Below are 15,746 nucleotides of genomic sequence, written 5' to 3'. Positions count from 1 at the left end.
TCTACGCATAATATTTTATCATACATGTATTAGTTTTTCACCCAGATGCTCACATATAGAAGGACAAGTACACTAGGTTCCGGCCATAGTCTTTTTCCCTGATGCATTTTTGCCCCTTTGAGGGCCGGAACCATCATGTAGTTAGGGATCTCTGTATCAAATAAAGAGATAGGGTTCGGAGTGACTGGCAGAGCGCAGTAGAATTGACCTTGGCCAGTTCCTCTTCGCTCCCCTCAAGCACGAGCTGGAAAAGATTGTCCTTTCTCCTTATTTGTATTTCGGTTTCTTACAAATGTCTAACAAATGAACCTGACAGAACCCTAACCGTTAGGGTGTCATTGTCGGTGTCAGGGGTTTGGTAGAACCTGTGATGCGGAGGTCATGACAAACCCGATTCTTCGTGTCAAATCAGGATGACACTTCACGATTGGCCATGGCTGGCTTCATATGGATCACGTTATGTTGCTTGGCCAATCACTGCTGCTGTAAATTTTGTGCACTCAGTCGTCAATATGTGACTGACATGTCTGTGTCTTGAATTTGACTAAAATCTTTTTACTTTTCACTTAAAGATGGATTTGGCGAATGCGTATAGAAAACTGGCAGGGTTCAGTGCCAACAAGGTTAAGTGCTAGATGCTAGATCGGGGGTGGAGATCTCCAGTTCCTCGAGAGCCATATCCCGCCTATTTTCGATGTCTCCCTCGCCTTTCACACCTGGTTCAACTAATCAGCTTATCAGCAAGCCCTATGGAAGCCTGATAACGATCCTGATCATTTCAATCAGGTGTGTTAAATGTGAGACACATCAAAAACAGGCAGAATATGGCTCTCAAGGAACCAGAGTTCCCTACCCCTCTGCTAGATTGTTCCCTCAAAATACAGTAATTATTATATAAAAACATCAGCAAAAAAGTGAGTACACCCCTAAGTGACAATGACCAAATTGAGCTAAGTTTGTCATTTTCCCTGCCCAGTGTCATGAGACTTATTTGGTACGACAGCTCCTACACACTAAATCACTGAATATTCAACAAGCCAATCGTTGTGAGAAACCCTGACAATACTTCAAAATAAAATGTGGGATATCATATAATGCATGAAAAATTATTTTATTTTGTAATTCCTCTCGAGAGCAAGGTCACAACAGTGGCCTACTACTTGATCATCTTTTACCTCTCAGCGTGAGCAGCATTCGATGTAAACAATGGCGTGTTATTTATTTATTTTCTCAGCTGATGACAAGCTGGTGACTAATAATAGCTAGGCGGGCCACCGGTCGTTTGCAACTGACACAATGGGAACCCGTGCTGTACATAAATTAACATGATTTTTTTGGGTGTCAGAATGTGGGGGTGTCATTAAGCATTTCTTCTTTTGTAACAATGGAATGATGAAATGCAACATTTGATGCCCCGTCTCTATCAAATATTATTTGGAAAAAGTCATGATTCTTTTTGTTATTGTTGTCCCTGATGGTACAGCCCAAATTTCTATCTTATAACAGTAAAAAATCTCTTTTAAGTAGCAATAAGACAAATATAAGTAAGGTATACTTAGTCACTGAAGCTGGTGGGACAGGAGCTGAAGTGGAGGTAGAATTCATAGTCTGGATGTCAGTCACAGCTGTTGTGTGAGAGGAGTCCTGAGTTTGTGGCACAGTACCCATACGATACCAGATACTCATGTTGTTTAGCTCTCTGTTAAATAAAGAAGTCATGGTTAACGGTTACATGCAGTGTAGGAATTATTGATAATTCACAACAACTTTTGAGTGATGTGTAATGCGTGTGCATGATATGCTGGATCTAATTAAATGATTAACTCATCTAAAGGCTGATAAAAATAAGTTCTGCCACATAAAAAAAGACTTGACTGCCATTTGGCCCAAATAATTATTTTTGTTTATTCAACTAGACAATATACAGGGGGGCACATGCGATGTGATGACTCAAACCCCAGATGAGTGAGGTTGGCTTATATAGATCTTTAAATATTGCATCTGAACGACATATTTAAACCAGTTGTCCTAGTCTGTGCTAGTCGGTCGATCTTCTCAAGATCCTCTTTTGGAGCTGGACGAAACTGGAGAAACACCTATGGCAGACAATCAACTCAACTGGCATCTGAGAGCGCGGCTTCGAGTTTGCCTTTAAGTGACTGGTGAAAACATTTGCACAAACCACTTGTGTAGTAGGCAATAGTATGGTGTACCTGCACACCCAAAGACTCAAAGCTGACAAGGCACAATTGGAGTCTCCTGTCCGAGGTGATATCAGACGTGCAGATTTGTGCCAGGATGACAGAAATGCACAAGCTACTGTATGTCTATGGGGATTGTGGAGGACAGGGGAACAGAGTTGTTCAAACCAACATAGTGAGCAGAAGTGTAAAAGCCTGCGACAGAGGGAGAGGGCCTACCAGGTCTACATGCAGGTGGGCAAACCCCCTGGAAAATGTTCAAGAGTTGTTCTGGTGTGCTGGTAAAACTTGGGGCGCTGAAACACCAACAATTTGCCTTTGGAAGGTAAGGGAATGGCGTCTTGTGTCGAAATACAGTGGAAATCGATCACAGAGAAAGCAAATTGGCATTTTTTCTGGGTTCACCACAAAAATCACCACTTAAATCAAGGCACTTAAAAACTGGCATCAAGCACGAAAAATGTACCTCGGGTGAACGACTGGGCACCATAATGTCACCAAAAAAGACAAACAAAATTGAGGTCCCTCCAGACCAAAAAGCAAGTGCAAAAATTCAAAAAGCCAGAATGGCATTATCACTGCAGTTTTTAGGCATGTGATCCCCATGCAAAGGAAACTGGTGACAGACAGGGAGCAGGGCCACTTTTGAAAAAATTGATATGCAGCAAAGAAAAATTTAGAATGTGAGGGATGGTGCAGCGGTTTTGTGCTGTAACTCTATGAAGGCAGTGGAAATCACCACCAGGCTGCCAGGAACCATCCTTTTAGGGGACCCTAAATTCCTTGCATTAAAACTTTGAGAAAACTGTTCAACTGTTGGGACTATATTTTTACCATGTAGTTGCTCACAAAGTGGTGATCCTCGCCCCATCTTTGCTTGTGAAAGACTGAGCCCCTTTGGGATGATCTTTTTACAGTATACTTTATAATGACATTAACCTGTTTCCAATCAACCCGTTCGGCAGTTGAATGTTGCAAAAAGGTGTTCTTTAAGCATTAATCAACTTTCCCTGTATTTTGTTGCCCCTGTGCCAGCTTTTTTTTTTTTTTTTAATATGTTGGTGTCATCCATTTTCAAATATGCACATATTTGCACAAAAACAATAGTTGATCATTTTAAACATTAAATATCTTACATTTGTAGTTTAATCATTTGAATATAAGTTGAAGACCTTTGCAAATTATTGTACTGTTTTTATTTCTGTTTTACAAAACATCCCAACTTCACTGGAATTGGGGTTGTACAATTACATATGTATTCACCCACACATACACATGTGCAAAGACATAAAAAAAGCAATGCTGAAAAAAATAACCAAAAAACAAACAAACAGAAAAAATGACAACAAACCCAATAAAGGTGTATTGTGGGGGAGCCTGCTTTGACCTTCCCAGGATACGGATATCACAGATGGCCGCCTCTGTAGAGTCCCGTGGAATAAACTTGATACAGAGTCGCCTCTTCCTGAATGCCTGCTCTTCTACACAACAAACAGACAGAACAACAGTCACAGACCATATTAATTTTCATGTTGTCTGAAACTGACAAAGGTCATGTCTGTGCTTCACCATTTGTTCAGCAATTAAATAATAAATACCTGGTCAGGTTTTCTAAAAACTTTTCACCACTCTTTCATTTGGGATTTTTTTCAGAATTTTTTTTCAGAATTTTTTTTTTTAATGGATTTTGGATTTTTTTCAGAAAAAAAATCCCAAATCAATAAAATAGGTTGTCTATTGATGTTTTGGCAGTAAAAACAGACACATATAATTGAAGAGATGAAAAAAAAGATAATATCATAGTGTAACACAATAACAGCAGTACATTGACTTGCTAAGTATGATGATCAAGAATGGACTGAGAAAAAAATTGCTGATGGGAGTGTGTGTGTGTGTGTGTGTGTGTGTGTGTGTGTGTGTATGCGTGCCTAGTGTGTGTGTGCGAGGGGGGTTGCCTCGAGCACAGATGTAATTCTCAATGTGGGGACCTGATGCCCACTGCCTAAATCGACCAGGAGGGACTGGGAGCTAACCCTGGCAGGGATGGGTTGGGTACGGTGGACCACTGGAACACTGGTGGAACACGGTGGAACACTGGCCTCCCAGCACTATCCACAGCTAAATGGCGGACTTGGTCGGGCGTGAAGCCTGCATTGACTAGCACGACCTGTCATGTGATCATTCATCATTCAACAATCGTCATAGAGTCCAAGTCCAATAACTACTGTCTAGTCAATCCTCTTTGATGCCATCTCCCACAAATACATACATAGTAACAGAATCAGATGTTCCAAGTAAGTGCAGCATAGACCGCGATCGTAACGTTCCCAGTCTATCTCAAGTACAGCGATTACAGTCAAACAGTTGTATTTGTCATTAATGTAATTCTGTGGCAGTATTGTCAAAGAATGTACGTAGAGGAGTGTTTTAAGCCACCTCGGTGACTTCGACCCATTGATAGAAGAGTGCAGCTTGGAGGTTCCAAACAGCTTCCTCAGAGAAAGACGTGTCGGTGGAATTGAGGAGGTCTCCAAAGAGGTCTCCCCACTGGCTCATAATATCCTGAGTTGAGGTCAGCAGCTCACTATCTCCATGACACAGTGTTAATTGCATACTGCTTCCCAGCTCCTGAACCACCGGACGCTTGACCACAATTTCATTAACACTATCCGAAAGTTGGTTTCCAGGGTCTAACCAAACTTCTACCACACATAAATCTGCAGTCCGTTTGAAAAGCTGGTGACCATTAGCTGTGTCTTGAGTCCCACATGTTAAAAAGGCCCAGATCCATAAGAGTCCTCCTTGTGCTTGGCAGCATCGACTTTCACTGGTGGGTTCGAGGAATGCCGCCATGACAGGCACGAACACCTTACAACCACAACCCCGCTGAGCCGCCTTAACAATGGAGGCGCGGAACATGGTCCACTCTGACTCAATACGCCCACCTCCCTTGGTGAAGGAGGTGGAAGATAAAAAGTCCTTCTGACAGGGTAGCTAAGTTAAAAAGTCCTTCCAGACATTAATGTTTGGGCCTGCCAGATGGAAACCCCCCACCGGTGTGATGAGATCATGCCTCCAAAAAAAGCAAATTAATCCCAGATAGAACAGCACTGCTTACTGCTGCTTTCGTCTACTTTATATACTTTATATATACTATATATTTTAGAGCTGTAAATGTCAATAAAGTGACACTGTGATATTTTATGCTCAAGGTTTTCATATGGCCAAACTCTGAAATCGTTCCATGCCTACTCCACAGTTTCCGCCCACTACCAAATCACATGGTTGAGATAATAATGCAACTCATTCTAGATCAGTGGTTCTTAACCTTGTTGGAGACACCGAACCCCACCAGTTTCATATGCTCATTCACCGAACCCTTCTTTAGTAAAAAATAAAATATGATTTTTTTTTTTTTATTGGTGCACGAAATGAATTGTGCATTAATATCACCTTGTTCAAATAACAAAACCAACACAGTACATGGTAGGAAATCTCAGAGCAGGACGCTTTCAATGACTGTGCCCACTAACTGCAGACTAGACTGAGGGGTGCGACCTCTGCGGCAGAGGCTCCACCGAAACCCTGAGACCCACTCACCGAACCCCTAGGGTTTGATCGAACCCAGGTTAAGAATCACTGTTCCAGATTATTTTAAACTGGCTTCTGAAAAACAGACCATAAGTATAGTGTTTGATCTCATTCACTCCATATATTGCCTGGAGCATGTATGAAACACAATGCTAATAAAGGTGCAACTCTCTGCCTCACATACTAACCAATTTCCTATACACACAATCCTGCCAATATCTGCACCTTATTCCCCAATCAAACCCTTTCCTCTATATGGGGATGGCATGGTTAATATCTCCTTCCTTGCGCCCCATCAGACATTATGCTCTTGACAGACAATTCTAACGCATATGCTACTCTGAGGTCCATATAATATCAACAAACCAGTTCCTCTTTATGCGTTTTGACTGCCCAGCCCAATATCAGACCCTCACTCCCGCATTAAATCCCTTCCTCCTTTTCCTTCTGACACACAACTTGGCCCACATCCGCACCTTACTGGTTCACATTATGCCACACAACGTAGTGTTCAGAGAGCACATACCAACAGAATCTGCCACTCACTATTAATTCTTCAATCATTTACATTCCATTAGCCTTTCACTGGTTCTCATGCTCCCCATAATTTTACCACTCACCAGGTCAGGAAGAACATCCCAATAGCATCTGACACCACTTATTATTCATTCTTCAATCCTTCACATACATATATACTTAGATACAGAAGTTCCATGGTCAGCACATCTTCATCCTTTACTATAGCTTGATTAGTTTCTGCCTCTCCGTCCTCACTGTTGGGCATGTTCATGTTGTATCCTCTCCTCAAGTCAATAGATCTTCATTCCAGTAAATGTAATTTGAAAATGGATACTTGAGAGCATTAATAATATGTAGGTAGAAAAGTCATTATTGTGCAAGTTTGATGGGGTAATCATCAACAAAATAGGTTTGTCATTTATTGGATCTACTTTGCCCATTGCAAAGTGAAAAGTACTAACCACAATTGCCCGAGGCCATTCCCCTTGTAGCTTCAATGGTAGTATTCAATGTGCTCCTTCCATTTGTAAATTAGTCTCTTTTAAGCAGTCTAAGTTCATTGTGGAATGACCTATTCAAATGTTTTATCACTGAACCTCCATTTCTGTCTTCAGGGACCCAAAAGATTTGAGCATTATTCCTTCTCATTCTGCCTTTTAAATCCATAAACTTTTGCTGCATAATCTGAGCAGCAATTTTTGCACGGTGACATAAGCCTTCGCATTGTTATCTTGTAGCTCCACTATGTGGGTCTGAGACTTATCAGGTTAGTCTTCTGCTTTCTCAGAGTCTTTGTCACCTTTCAATCTTTGTTCCATGTCCATGTCCAAGTGGGGCTATAACTAACTTAAATTCACACTTAAATCCTGTCAGGTCCTCTTGGAGTGGTTCAATCGAGGTAGCCAGGCTTGCTAGACTCGCCATCAGGGTTGAAAGTATCCTGCACCTCACTCATAGTTTCCCTGAGTTAACTTTTGATGAGTTGTGCGACTTTCGATTTTTTGGGGAGCTTTTCGGGCACCAGCTTTGTCCATTGCAAAATTTACATTTTCAAGTCTTATGTTGCTTGGGAGCTAGCAACTAACAGTCTACCCTCTCTCTGCTATCTTCTCGAAAGTCTTTTCCATTAATTTTGTCCATCCGTCTTCTAAATCCTGTTATCCTCAGAAGGGTCTCTGGCCTCTGGTGTCTGTTCCAGTTTTCCAGTGTTCCAGTGCCTGTTTCTGGCAGTAGGCAGGGGACACTCTGAACTGGTTGCCAGCCAAATGCAGGGCACCCAGGGATGAACAACCATTCACGCATCCAATCACACTTATGGCACCAGTGCACTGAATTTAGGATTTTTTTTTGTTTATCATTACAAGTTTTAAAGCCCTAAAATATCTGTATATGCTTTAAATAACATAATATACACAAAAAAAATATCTACTGACATACATGTTTTCTGCCCATTTCCTTCTAACACATTGATGGACCTGTATATAAGTGAAAAAACATTAATATAACACAATCACATTTTTTTGTTTTATAAGTCATGTACACAGTGAACAAAATATTACGTGTCATTTTGGAGTCATAGGGATCGGGTTCAATGACTACTTGAGATGGTAACTTACGAGTGTCAACAGTCTCCTGGATTGGAATGAAGCCCACAGGTAGAGTGTCCTTTATATCAATCAGCTTCATGTCAACCAGAACATTTCCTAAATGGCTCTGTAAGAACAGAGAAGACATTGTGGGTGGGAAAGTAATGTAATAGAACTGCAGAGAGAAAGAGAGAAAAAAAAACTGGGTTACCACTTTTTTTTTCCTGAAATTATTTGCCAGTACTTTGAGTTTTCTAATTACCGGTACATTGAATTGCTTTTTTAAACGCAGCTAGTGAAGAATAAAAAAATGGCATACAATTATTCTTTGTTTCCCAGTCAACTTGTGTAAACAATTTGTATGATGGCAAATATTGCCAAAAATTATACAGCACTCGTTTCAGGTTTCATAATATTCCTTTGAAAAAGAACAAAATATATATGTTAACAAAATTTACATGCACATTTATGTATCTGCATAACCTAATCATGGACTGGGGGAAAAAACGCCCTTGTAGAATTCTTATGTGAAACTACAACTAAATGATCATTATTGTGAAAAATAATGCTTACTGTTCAACATTAATCATACATGGAACTGGTTTGTCTGGAATGTCAATCATTCACCAAAACCTACACTTCATAGGCACCCCTGGTTAAGATATATTTTAAGTCTATAATACTTTTTTTTTTCAAAATAATACAAATAAATATATTCATATTTTAAGAGGAAGATTCAACCTTTAAATCAAGTATTTATTCAGTGAGTGTGTGTTCACCTTTTGCTGAAAAAAACCCCAGCACCTAATGTTACTGTTCTGCTATTACGTTTCACAATACTGAGGAATATAGAAAAAAAAAAGGATCAAACAAGGTGCTCTCCTCGGAACTCTTCTCTTTAATACGGGTAGAGGTCTAGGAACTGAAATGGCTATGGGAGGAACTTGATTATGTGTCTTGTCAGTGTGTTTTCCTGTTCACTGTTTCCTGTTAACTGGTACCAAGCTAAATAAATAACTGTTGTCATATGCACCGAATTGTGTGCTCTTTATTCTCTAAAAAGATTACACAGTTAAAATAGTCTCCGGAGTTAAGTAAAAAAAAAAAAAATAAAAAAAAGGCATCTTGCCCTAAACTGCCATATTCATTATAAACTTTCACCATCCTCTGCGCCTCCCTTGAATTTGGGGACACCATATAATCACAGAAGACACACAGATGGCTTCACAAGGATGAATAGTTTCCAATGATCGCCAAATGGCAACAAATAACTCATAATGCAGCACTACACAATGCAAACTAGATTAGCGTGAAAGCTTTTACAAATTATTGCTGGTCGATCGTGAATACTTCAGCCTCAGGTGTCGGGTGGAGTAGTTTGATGGGTACATACATTCTATCTTCTTGATTTTAATAATGCTAAATTGAGCAGCAGCCGACACAAACTTGTCTACATGTCTCTGCGTGTCCTCAGGACAGTGAGTCACTCTGACCATGTTTGTTGCTTTGTTTTTGCTTTGAAGTGAAACACATTGAAAAGGTCTGCCCTGTTCTGTCTTGTCTCTTAAGTACTGTAAATTCCTTCTGGCACGTCCTTAAAATCTACTTTCAGAATTGCAGTTAGGCATAATGGAAATGATGTGGGAGCAAGAACACAGCCCTGCTTGACACCATTTGTGACTGCAAACCCCTGGTAGATTTTTCAGCCATGGGCCTTTGGTTATATTTTTTGTGTTCATTTAATTTGATTTTATATTAAATTGTGGAAGCATTCACGACTCTTCAATTAAGCAATCAATTCAACCAGTTTCATATATTTTTAAAATATTTTTTAAATGCGTTTTGTGCCTAAATAATTGTCAGCAAAATTTTGGGGGGAAATTGACCCTTTTTGTTATAAGGAGGCCTGCAATTTGCAATTTTTATTTTCTGAACAGTATAGCTGAAAAGTAACAAATATACTAGTCAAATGAAATATGTTGCTGAATAAAAAGAGCCCTTATGTTTGGCTTAAATGATTTTTTTTTTTCCTCCCGCAAACATTTGCGATGGAGATCCTTGAGTCTAAAAAGTTTGAGAAAGCCCCGGTTGGAGACTCACTGGAGAGCCCTGTTTGAGAAATGTGACTAATGATTTTAATCATTGTTCTTTTTTTTTTTTTTTTTTTACATATCTGGCAAGCAACACGTTCCGTTCGTAGTAATGTCCTGTTCAAACATAAACAGTCTGTTGGGTGATCTGTTCGTAGTAATGTCATGTTAAAACATGAACAGTATGTAACAGTTGGGAGCTCTGTAAATATTTACACCACAAAAACAAAATTTTCCTTTGAAATGCTTTAAAAAAGGAAGAAGATTACTGTATTCAGATGAGTTTCATTATTAATTTACATTTTCCTTTGAGAATACCCTGGTGAAGCACAGGTACCGGGTCACCTTGGACTTGAAAATGCCATCTTTCCACAGATCAGCATCCAGACCATCAGTTGTCGTTGAAACCTGAAATTAATAAAGTAGAACAATGTATGAATGCTATGGAGTAAGATCCCTGTCAAAAAAGACATAAGCGTGTTTTCACCATCCGTATGAGTACGACTCTCGCAGGACTTGTATGCTTTACCCTTTGTATGAGTTCGACTCTCGCGAGACACGATTCACGTCTTTGCATGAATCCCTCTTTTGGATTCACGAATCCTCCCTTTAGATTTGTGGATCTGATCTTTTGCATCCGCGGACCTGAATATGCAAATTAAGATGATGTCACGCCGAGTTACCAGGCAAAGTCAGTCGATCTGCGAGTCATTCGAGCCGCGCATGTGTAAAGCCAAATAGTACACGAACTGAAAGGCAAACAGAAGCTTTCAACAGCAACATTAAGCTTCAATCTTAAGGATGATGTATGCACAATTTCAGTAATGCTCAAATGATGCTTTTGTGGGTTATTTGTGGCCATTTAGGGCATTTAGGGCCCATTTATTGGACAATGGCGTCTTGGGAGGCTTTTATAACAGACCTTTACTGACAGAAATAAGCATTGCGGTTGATTTGGAAAAACACATTCCTTTGAATTGCACACACGGACGGTGAAGTGGACTCCTGTAACGAAATAAAGATTAATTAATAGCAAAACACGATTTTTATCCTACTTATTGTTTATTTATTGTTGTGGTTATATGGTAGTTAATTGCTTAAAAAATCATCATGATAGACCAATTTATAATTTATTTTAATGATTTTTAAAGTCATAAGCCTGTCTGTCCAATTTCACTAAATAATTTATAAATAAATTTGAGGTTCACATTGCAAACTGTCAAGTGTTGATGTTTGGGGTAACATCAAGGTCAAAAAGATGTATGCGTGCATGACTATGGTGGCATGGATGACTAACATATTAAATGACTTTGCCCGGTAGCTTGGCGTGATGTCAGCTTAAATTTGCATATCCAGATCCACAAATGCAAAGGAGATATTGGTGTCTCGCGAAGTCATAGTCATGCAAATGAGTTGTTGCAATTTTAATTCGTAAACTCAACACAACTTAGTCGTACTCATACAAATTGTTAAACCTGCCTACGTCTTTTTGACAGCTATCTTACTCCATAGAATGCAAGCAGAGAAACTTGCCATCATATCATCATATTCATCTCTTGAGTGTGATGGGAAATAATCCATGCATCACTGCACTGTATAAATGGGATAAACAAGAATGCGAATGTCTGACAACGTTGACGAGAATTGCATTTAAAAAGAAACAGAAGAGAAAAAATAAATGCTCTTACAACATCATAGCCAGTTGGTGCTCTGCTCCTGGAGGCTACAACTCCAACTCCAGTGATTGGATCCATTGACATCTCAGGCAAAGCCTCAGAAAAGTCCCGAACTTCAGGCATCTCTGTTAAATTCCACAGTAAAAACGTAGATATGTTTTTACAAGTGTGTAAAACTTTAATCTAGCAATGAACTAAAAATTTAACTAAAATAAAAACATGAATAATATGCAAAAATATACGCTCTAAAAAGCTTGAAATGAACAGTTTTGCAACAGAAAATTTGGACTTAGCAAATCATGTCAACAAGAAATTGTTAAACTGAGAATCTTAGATGCAGACTTGTTTCCTCTACATTCAATTGGGAGCGGTGGCCTGCAGCTCCTAAATCCGAGCCACCACTCCTTCAAAAGTCTTCCATGACTCAGCACTGTGACCAATTCAATCGCAAATCCGTCAGAGTTAGAGTTTTAGTTTATTTAAATTTTGAATAGACTAAATAATGTAGTACTTACAAGGGAAAAACTGAAAAAAGTGGAAATTGTGTGGGTATGATGGGAATGATCCATAAGGTGATATGAATGAGTTAAATGTTGTAAATATGAAATGGAAAAGCTCAAAATGTGAAATGTTAAATCACCCTTTGGGAATGAATGGGAAACCCTCTCATTGGAAATGAATTGGGAATTATTAAAATGGTGAAAGATATGGAATTATGGGAAAATATTGGATATGATGAATGATCCTTCAGGCGAGAAGAATGAGCTAAATATTGAAAATATGAAATGTGAAATCACCCATTGTTATGTCAATGGGATTTTTGGGGTGGAAAACAGGGAAGTGTGGGAAAACGCTAAATAATTGGAATGAGAAAAATGGAAGCACACAAATAAGTGGAATAATATGAAATTTGAACGGTGTGAATCGGATGAACCGGGAATGAGTTGAAACGTGTCAAAAAACGGGCGGAATAAAAAAAGAGGAACTAGAAAATGTTCAATTCCTGAAGAAATTGCGTGTGAAGGCAAAAACGCTGAAGGGAGATGTGTTGAATGGTGAAATGATGTGGAATGTTTGAATGGCTTGAATCTGTGAAGTATTCTGAATATTACACAGTTGGAACGGTTTAAAAAGGCCAAATAATATAGAAGATACAAGGGAAAAACCGAAAAAGTGGAATTGTGGGAACATTTTGAATTGTGGGAAGATGGAAAATGGAACCCATGCTAAAAACCGAAGCTAATCACTGAAGATGCCTATACATTTCAAACTTTATATTCTCATTTGCTAGCAGGTGTGTTGCCACTGTGAATGTGGCGACTAAATCCGGAAAAAAAGGGGCAAGGCAGCTACAAGCATTGTACTGGTTATCATCAAATTTTCCTGGTTTTCTTTAGTGTCAGATAATCTCAGAAGTTGCTTATACATTTTAAAGTCTGTCCTCATTTGAGGTGGAATGCAAACCTGTATTAACGAGAGCAAGCTCGTGGAGCCAACTTGTTGCCACTGTGAATGTGGACACACAGTCCACACAGCGCTCACACACTTAGAGGGGAAAGACACGTATGTAAGAATGATCTTTGTCGATGCTCACAGTGCATCTGTGGAGCAGCGTCCCCCTTATTGCAGGACATTTCCCACACCAGGGTCGTGTCCACACAACTGTCCTTAAATATGCTCCCAATTCGGACGTCAAAAACTACACTGCCACCCTATACTGCCACCCAGTGACCACTTATGATATAATTACAGAAATAAACAATGGCTCCTACAAATATTGTCCTAGTTACCCTCAAACCTTCCTGGTTTCCCTTTTTTCTTTATTTTTTTAAGTCTGCCAGTATTGTTACCTTTGTGTGTGCTGTCTCTTTCAGCTTTCGTGTTCATCTGTATACTCGCAGCTTCATGCAATGAATTTCAGTATAGTTACTCTGAACTAATCAGGGGACCTATTCTGATCTATGGAAGTGGGAATTTTCAAGTATCCTAGCCTTATAAACAAGTAATATGTGTTAAGTTTTATTTGTTTTGGGGGGAAATAAAACAAGGTAGTCAAAGAGTTAAATCTGATTGTTCAAAATTCTTACAAAATAAAAGCAAAATGCAATAGTGTTATTTCAACTGTACGAGGGTTGCAAACCTGAGTCTGAAGGCCTACAACAGGGGTCACCAACTCTAGTTCTTGAAGGCGCCTATCCATGATTTTGGTGTAACTCTTCCAAAATACCTGATTAAAATGATCAGGCTTATTACCAGACTTCTGCAGAACTTCTTAATAATTATTGGAATCAGGTGTGTTGGTTTGGGGGATTGGAAACATTCAAAACAAGATGGATAAGTGCCCTCTTGGGACGGAGTTGGTGACCCCTGACATTGGGATTTTGACGTTGACATGGCAACACACAGAAGCGGATGTGAAAAATGTTATATGAAGTCAAAAATATATTATACACAGTTTAAATGCAGGTCGGTGCTTTTAATGATGTTCAGGCTGTCTAAAGCCCAGACGACGCCAGCGAATGAGATACAAGCAGCCCGATTATGTGAACCTACCGTTAGCTGAGCTGTTCCTCGGGTGAGCGAAGAGTTTAGCGCCTATGACACATTATAGTGAAATCATATCTTCCAAATCACTTAGGGTGAGACAAAAACAAAAATTTCACGGCGAACATTTAAGCTACAAAAAATGGTAGTTAAATCCTACGACCCATAACATAAACATGACTCGCTGCAACGTTAACTCACTTACAAAATCCAGCAAAATTGATTCCAACCAGTCTTTGCATTTACCTTCGTGTTCTTGCGTATTCCTTTTCAGAGCGTCGAGAAGTGCACGAAAGCGTTTCCAAAATAGACGTTAACGTTTTGTGCAATGTAAACTCAAAAGCACAGTATGATTGTGAGCGTCATCATCGCCATCTTTCTTTGGCCCAATCCCAACACCTACACTCCCCCCTTGTGCTCCTCAGCTTCTCGTTCCCGTCGAGGGCACAAGTGTGTCGGGTATCTGAATTGGTTAAGTGCTCTTTCGTCCAGCCCTTTTGCGCACTTCCGCTGAACCCGCTGTCAAAACACGTCACTTTATTGTACGGTATAGCGTTCTTTGACTGTCACGCTAAACCTTGAACGCGACCCGGAAGCTCATTTCACGCCGACTTATTAAGGAGCGTCGGAATTATCTGAAACGAGCGTAGAGGTACGAGAATTGATATAAGGCTACCACAAAGCGCTACCACGTGCTTGAAAAAAATATATTTAGTCGAGGGGTGTCTGATGAATCATCTGCGGAACGATGATGACGTATGTAAACGAACGTGAGCTGGCTCGACTGCAAAAGATGCCAGGTTTAAAATTAAATCGCTTTAACCCATGTAGTGTCATCTCCAGTGTTGGGCAAATTACCTCAAAACTGTAATCCATTATTTATTGCATATTACTGTCATTTTAAAGTAAATAGTTACATTACAATATTATTGCATTACTTTTATAGTACTCTCACCAACCTCACAGGAAATTTGGATTTGCCATTCTAAATGTAGCTCATTACACTCATTACACACCCAGCGAAAGGTTGGTTTAAGCATAAAACCAGAACAAATCATTGAATCTGTATTGTATGGTAAACCTTTAAAGACAACATCCAAAATATTTTTTTGTATTTTCAATTAAAAAGTCAATCAAATTTATTTGTATGGCCCTGAATCACCCAAGTCTCAAAGGGCTTCACAGGTAAAAAGAGGTCATGTCAAGACTTCTTTTGAAAAAAGAAGTCGTACAGAGACATCTTCTTGCTATAGGTACATAACAGCATTACCTGCTCAAAGCTCCCAGAGGGGGAAGGAAAAACTCAAAAACCCCAGTTTAGGGAAAATCAGAAACCTTCAGAAAGGACCACAGGTGGGAGGAGCCCTCCAGGCCCACAGGTTGAAGTGGATGCTGCATGTACCAAATACAGACAAATACAGATACATAATATAGATTACAAAAAACATTGTGCTATATAGTGCAATGACGTCTTGACAGCAGGCAGAGCCATTGGACTTTCCACAGTCCAGCCAAGTGGACCGCAGATGGTCAATCTTT

At 39.6% G+C, this 15,746-nt stretch overlaps 1 protein-coding gene across 2 annotated transcripts in view; it reads right to left on the bottom strand.

Moving 5' to 3' along the window:
• The window catches only part of LOC148411336 (multivesicular body subunit 12B-like), a 26,078-nt gene extending 11,298 nt beyond the window's left edge, over positions 1-14,780 (bottom strand). The window contains exons 1-7 of one of the 2 annotated variants that reach the window (XM_088435635.1): positions 14,454-14,780; positions 11,676-11,788; positions 11,521-11,579; positions 10,288-10,395; positions 7,928-8,024; positions 3,553-3,682; positions 1,556-1,699 (exon numbers count right to left, since the gene is read on the bottom strand). In XM_088435635.1, the coding sequence (XP_088291761.1) occupies positions 1,556-1,699; positions 3,553-3,682; positions 7,928-8,024; positions 10,288-10,395; positions 11,521-11,568 (527 nt within the window). In that variant the 5' untranslated portion in view covers positions 11,569-11,579; positions 11,676-11,788; positions 14,454-14,780. The remainder of the gene's footprint in view (positions 1-1,555; positions 1,700-3,552; positions 3,683-7,927; positions 8,025-10,287; positions 10,396-11,520; positions 11,580-11,675; positions 11,789-14,453) is intronic. The other variant, XM_088435634.1, reaches the window with a different exon arrangement.
• Positions 14,781-15,746: the final 966 nt, after the last annotated feature.

The sequence above is a fragment of the Hippichthys cyanospilos genome, chromosome 15 (genome assembly GCF_059441005.1).
Source record: "Hippichthys cyanospilos isolate Australia breed blue-spotted pipefish chromosome 15, RoL_Hcya_1.0, whole genome shotgun sequence".
NCBI lineage: Eukaryota > Metazoa > Chordata > Actinopteri > Syngnathiformes > Syngnathidae > Hippichthys > Hippichthys cyanospilos.
The sequence above is the reverse complement of the archived record's forward strand: the minus strand, read 5'-3'. Positions and strand labels throughout refer to the sequence as shown.